Here is a 6,637-nt window from a genome sequence, read left to right as displayed (position 1 = left end):
ATGGATGCGTCATATTTTGCAGTCGTAGAATGAGCCATCTAGATCCACAGCAGCCTCTTAGCCAGTGCTCAGAAAGAAGCTAGATAAATACCTTAAAAAGATCTCATCTGGCAAATATCTCTCAGTTTGTCAACGAAACAGATATTGTGGTGCGTTACTTTATTGTGGCATTCTACTTTCAATGTCTTGATTTTGCTCCTTAGTTGTGTATCTCATTTGCAAGTTGCCAGGAAAACAAAAACCCTCTAAAATAACAAATCAAATGGAGATGTTTTTTTGCACATTTAGATTGAACTCTGTACAAACCTTGATTTCACCTTCTGACCCTCATTATTAACAACAAAATCAGCATACACAAAACATAAAATGTCAAGCGACAATAAGATTAATAAACTGATAAGTCAACTGCATCCATTGTTTGTTTATTTCCTCCCAAAGATGCATTGGTCCATTACAAACAGTGACACTGTCAGGCCCATCGGTAGGGTTAAGCCCATGGGTACAATTAACCCAAAATACACATACACACACCCTGGGCCTTTGGCCTCACCCTTGAGAGAAACCTGATGGAAAACACAGTAACTATTTCCCTGCACTCAAGTGGTGCCCACAGAGAGGTTGGACACTGCCTCAGTCACCGCTTTTTCACCCACATCCTCTTCGTCCTCCTCCTCGTCGTCATCATCATCCTCTTCCTCCTCCTCATCGTCGTAATCTTCATCCTCTCTGTAGTAATCCTCGTCCTCATCATCATCTTGGTTCCCTCCTCCATAACCGGATGCATAACCAGACGTTGCAAAATTGTAGTAGCTCTCCTCGTCTCCACCGCCCTGCCGGCCGAACTTCAGCGTGCGCGCTGCACAGAAAAGGGAGTAGGTGAGGAATGTGGACAGAGAGATGGAGATTAATGGCAGATGAGACAAGAGGGGATGGGGCTTACAACAGTAATATGTTGTACAACAATATGCAAATCACATATACAACCTGACCATCTGTAAAGTGTAATTGTAAGCCGAGACCTAATTTCCCTCAAGTGGGACCTTTAAAGGTATTGTCAACAGCTGGTCAAATGGTGCAGATAGAACCACCCAGAGCCATGGAAAGAAGAGAGAGCCCCATAACAAGGAAAAAGCCTGGAAAAAGCGCTGCCATTTTTTCCTCTGGAGGTCTATGGGAGTGTCGCCACTCTGTTTTATCTACCGCTCTGGAACCACCTAAACCCACAGAATACAGTGGAGATGAAAGTGGACTTCAGGAAATGTTGATAACTGTCTACACAGAAATCCTCAAGCCTGTTCTCTGCACTTTAATCACCGGCTGGTTGGACTGCAATGGACAATCAGGTCCAGCAAATGTACCAGTCCAGGGTCAGGATAGGAGAACACAAACTGTTTAAACTCATTCCCTCGGACAGGCATTACAGGGCAGACATCTGTAATCTGCTGAGAGGCCTCCCTCAGATCCACCCCTCCCATTCTTCCTGTGAAGTTCAGTGTATCTTAGGCGGGGATCACATTAGCCAGCGGCAAGCAGCAGGTTTCCTATTGTTCTCTGTGGTTCGGCAGCGGACCGGTGACAACGCAGGCGTTGAACAAACTGGGAGTTGAACTTGGTTCAACTGTGAAGCGCAACGCTCGGCTCATCAATGTCAGTTTTAGAATGTTTAGGTATTTTGACCAATCAGATTCGTCTAAGAACGTAACAACAACAAAGATTGAACTTAGGAAGGAGATAGAATGTTTTGGATTTATTATTATGGTCTGAGCGTTGCGCTACGCTTGCCACTGGCACTGGCTAATGTGAACCCCGTCTTACTGATGAAGAACACTTACTTGACATGCTGAGGTCCTTGGTCTCCTGCGTTTCATGGCCACACTTTGGGCAGGGAGGCGCCTTGCCTTTCTCTTGCTTGAACACTTTGCTCCGTGCGTGGTCGTCACAGTAACATGCCTGCAACAAGGGAGGAGCTCCTCAGTGTCTGTGCAACAGGACATGAACACAGCAGACAGCACCACCACCAATCACCTTTTACAACCAGGGATTGAGTGTGTTTGACACGGGACTCACCTTGCATCGCAAACAAGAGTGCTGTCCAAGACGGTTACAGGAAATGCCTAACAAAAAATGACATATGGTTAGTTTCCACACTCAATTATATGGTATAACGGACATTATGGGTCAACCTCCATCACTTAGTTGGCATGTCTGCCACCTTCTGTAAAGAATAGAATAGAATCATCAAGTCATTAAAAAAGTAATTTTGAGTCTTGAAAATGGTGTACTATTGCATTAAAAACACCATATATAATGCTACACTGGTACTGTAGATAGGGTAACATTTAAACTTTTATGCATCACCACAAAATTTTCCCAGTTATTCACTTACGTTAAGACAAGAACAGACACACAGTGGACAACAGTACATGCCGAGAGGACGGCATCCGCTGCACACTCACATTTATAGGTCTCCGCCTCCAGGACCTGGCAGCTGGCCTGGTGTTCAAACTGGTCATCTTCGCACAGGAAGTTGTCACAGAAGGAGCAGCGGAAGATGCGTCCCCCTGTGGTGCAGGAGGAACATTAGGTGGAAGTCACGCACGCCTTCAAAGGCAGGATGAAACCCACCTTAGACCTATTGCGGCTAAACAATAGACCCCTTCAATATTTGAAATCATCCAGAGCTTAGGTTGGATGCGAGCGCAGCATGGGGTCAGAAAAATGAAGCAGCTACCATAGACCTGCATGTTGAGCTTAGGGATGGCGAAATTTAAAAAAAATCTTTACCGGTTACCGAGCCTCCTTAACCGGTGGTTAACCGGTGATCGAAAATTCTATAACGGCAGTTATGGACCCCCTGTCCTGTCGCGCGTCGTTTTCTACCCGTGCTGTGGTTGTTGTGCTTAATAAATTCCACCACGGGACGGCTCATTCTGACAGTTATATTTTTTAGAAAGGCTATTGAGTGATCATATCGGCCCATATAATAGCGTACAACACCAATAACGTGTGTGTGTGTAGGGCGGGGGGGGGGGGGGGGCGCGGTTAACCGGTAAAAAAAAATTTAACCGGTTACCGTACATCCAGTCGACTACCGGTTAACCGGTTACCGGTTAACATCCCTAATCCCGACATGCGCACACCTTTTCTGTGGCATGAACCGTGAAGGGGTCTATAAGATCATGTTGATATTCCACCATGCAACATTGGAATATTGCATAGTGGATATTCCACTCCATTTATGCCACTTAGATTTAGCACCAGACTGTGAAGGCACATCCTTTCAAACAAATAACTTCTTTACAGGTATATTGCTTACCATGCTCCCATACGCTGCGGTCACACTCAATGCAGTCGGCGTCAGAGAGAGGGCAAATGCAGGCATGAGTGCTCAGACACTTCCTCCCATGGCACACCCAGGCCTCACAAAAATCACACACTGCCCCCTAGTGTCAGAACACATGAAATCACACACAGACATGTATAAATCAAAAGGTCTCACTACATAGATAAGGCCCAATATTTAAAGATAATCCATACATTTTACTTTCAACAAGCTAATAAATTCTATCATGATGCCACAAACACATACACACAAATATCCTGACCTCTCAACCTATCTCAAAAATCATGTAGGAAACTTTTTGTCTTAACAACTAGTTGGAATAACCCTTTGGACTGTGTGAAACCATGGAATTACGAGTGTATCAGTGTGACGTAAAATATCATGACCTAACATTTCTGTAGTTGTTGAGGGCTGATTCATGATGTCATGCCAATCCAGCTCTTCTACCACACAAGAACTGGAGGCCCTCTGAAGTCACAAAAGACTTGAACTTCCAGCAGCTTCCAGAGTAACATGCAATTTACAGAATATCACCAGAAAATAGCAGCTCTTACCACCATGCCCATCCCCGTGCTGTGGACGCCAGGGTGCTTGATGACACAGTCTGAGGACTTCATGCATTTTGTTTTGCCTTTGGACAGAGTGGGATAGCACAATTCAGAAAGGTGATGTCTGTCAACACGTTTCATCTTCAGATGTGTCAAATTACCAATGTCACATACACTCCTATTGTCAGGAAAACAGAACTGTTATCTCCCTTAAGCCGTGTCAGGACATCAGTTCAACCTTCAGTATCTTGCTTGCGTAGTATAGCAGTGGTCTAAAAAAAAGCATGATCAGCATCAGCCAAATCAGTGGTTCCCAAAGTGCAGTGCAGCCTCCAGGGAAGATGCATGTTGAGGGTGAAAAAACAACCAACTATCTCACTACTGGTCAAATTAACCATGACAGTGCTCTTTGACTGTATAGTAGCCTGTAACTAACCTATTTGGTGATGAGTTAATAGCCTACCTACCACCAATATGGTCAGGGTCTACCCATTTAGCCTATATGGTAGAAAATAGCTAGCCTAATTATCAATATAACAGACATGCACCAAACACAAACCAATCCAAAGGGACCTTAATCCCAACGTTTCGATCAACAGATCTTCATAAGGCAAAATAGGAAGTTCCTATTTTGCCTGGTGAAGATCTGTTGAACGAAACTTTGCCTGTTAATTAAATGAAGTATTTTTTGGAGCCATTAGACAGTGTCCAGACCATCCCCTTCTCTCTTTGACACGTTTTTGTCTGGCACAGTCTGTGCGCACCCATCTCTACAAAAATGCCCTCTTCCCTTTCAGCCATCTGCTGGACAAGCTGATAAAGAAGGTGGGATACAGCTCTACAGTCCTCGGAACAGGTTAATAGAAGGATGTTGTACAAACTGGATGAAAAAATGAAAACACTTAACATCCCCAACAATAACATGTTAAGTCTCCAAGATCTGCTATATACAGTGTATATATAGGATAACATCTGGATAACATCCATATATTATCACTTATAATCACAGAAAATAAAGTGCATACACTTTTGCGCTACAAACCAGACTTTGTTCTGTGACTGAGTGCAAACATAGCAATATGTGTGCAGAGATGTACCAGCTACTAGATACAACACAGATCTGGCTGGTTAATGAAGGCTGCCGAAAGTGCAACAAGCTATGAATACTAAAGAGTCTGTCTGTCCAAGCCGAGCTTCAGCAGAGCACTCACCGCACTGAGCACACATGGGCAGCTTCTGGACCGAGGCACAAAAGTAGCAGAAAGCTCTATTTTTCTGTTTCCTGAGAAGACATCATAATAGAGACAAGAAAGATACGAAAACAAGAGGAAACATTTGTAAAAGGCCTCATCTGGACAAAAAATGGAGAATGTATGTGAAGATGTCAGTGGAAGGACATGCTGATCATACACAATGCAAACTACACAAGGGGGCAAACTCACCTTTGGCATTTGTCACAATCCTGCAAAGTTTCAAGCCACAAAATGAGAGCAGAGCAGTAAAAATGTAAAGCTACATCACAGAGTTTAGGGAGAGCTTAAGGAAAAGGCTGTTAGGTCTTCTTAAGATGACAGTGCAAAATCTGTCTCAGTTTGAAAGACGTTTAGATCAAAACTATGCTGCAATATGAGGCCAGATGGCGGGTGACTGTCTATGGTCTTTACTCACACTCAACCTTTAGATGAAAAACATGAACCTCCTAAAAAGTAGACTTTCGGTAACACTTGCTAACATTAAATGGTATACCAACTTGATGGCCCATTGAAAAGTAAATGTAAACTCATTGAAGTATTTCAGTCAGTGCATATTCATTTGACTACTTTCAAAATACCGGGAAATGGAGCGGCTTATCATAATTCATGGGCGTCACTAGACCCCTCTAACTGGGGTACGTGCCCCAGTAATAAGTTTAGGTTTTTAACTAGCTTCTGTTGTCTATTTAGCAGAACATTCTTCTTAGTAGTAGATTAGGCTAGGCTGTGCCCAGATAGAATGTTGGTTCTAGTGACGCCCACATGATGTGGCGAAAGACGTTACAGCACTTCCACCTATGTATCCAACTGTATTGTTCACAAAAAGTAGCAGCAAGAGTAGGCAACTTTGTAACTACCATGGTATAATTGCACGGATGCTTCGCTACATCAACGTGATCTCTGTTGGCCCGGCTCTGCTTCTCTCGTTCCTTGCGACTCTCAGCCTTTTTACGGGCACCAGTCTTCTTTTTCGGCATCTTTCGTTAGCTCAATAGATGTGACCTAAAGCAAAAAAACATGTTCAACATTAGAGCTGTTGACTTTAATCAGTTCAGACCAAAGTTGTGAAAGGAAACATCGTATCTTAAAAGTAAAAAGTTGATTTGTTGACTTGAACTGCATCACAACTTAATATTAACGTTACATAGCCTAGGCTACATTAAATCTGCTTGTTGACATGGATGTGTAGAGCACGATTCAAGACATGGTAAACAGATGGCTGTCTATGTAATGGTAATAAAAGTACTACTATAAACTCCTCTGATGACAGTGTTATTGGTATTGACTTAATTACTGTCTCTAGCAGAGAGGGAAATACCTGAAGATATTCAAAGCTTCTCACCCCCGGACCTTCCAACCAAAAAGTGCTAACTGGAAGTTAGCGACATGCATACATCCTGGACCTCATTCCGGGTAGAAACACGAGCACATTGTATCTGTTCCGCTGTCGTCGCCAAAGAGCTCCAATCCTGACCAACCAGAGAGATCCATTC

At 43.4% G+C, this 6,637-nt stretch overlaps 1 protein-coding gene across 1 annotated transcript; it reads right to left on the bottom strand.

The window, feature by feature from the left end:
* Nucleotides 1–406: 406 nt before the first annotated feature.
* On the bottom strand, nucleotides 407–6,613 carry znf330 (zinc finger protein 330). Its single transcript, XM_062523199.1, has 10 exons — nucleotides 6,463–6,613; nucleotides 6,002–6,146; nucleotides 5,334–5,353; nucleotides 5,103–5,173; nucleotides 3,898–3,974; nucleotides 3,317–3,443; nucleotides 2,457–2,561; nucleotides 2,068–2,114; nucleotides 1,833–1,950; nucleotides 407–856 (listed from the first exon to the last, which is right to left on the bottom strand). The coding sequence occupies exons 2-10, from the start codon at nucleotides 6,119–6,121 to the stop codon at nucleotides 597–599; spliced, it is 945 nt and encodes a 314-aa protein (XP_062379183.1). The 5' UTR covers nucleotides 6,122–6,146; nucleotides 6,463–6,613; the 3' UTR covers nucleotides 407–596.
* Nucleotides 6,614–6,637: the final 24 nt, after the last annotated feature.

Source organism: Sardina pilchardus, chromosome 2, assembly GCF_963854185.1.
Source record: "Sardina pilchardus chromosome 2, fSarPil1.1, whole genome shotgun sequence".
In the NCBI taxonomy this organism is placed as follows: Eukaryota; Metazoa; Chordata; class Actinopteri; order Clupeiformes; family Clupeidae; genus Sardina; species Sardina pilchardus.
Note: the sequence above shows the minus strand (reverse complement) of the source record. Positions and strands in the feature narration are given on the sequence as shown.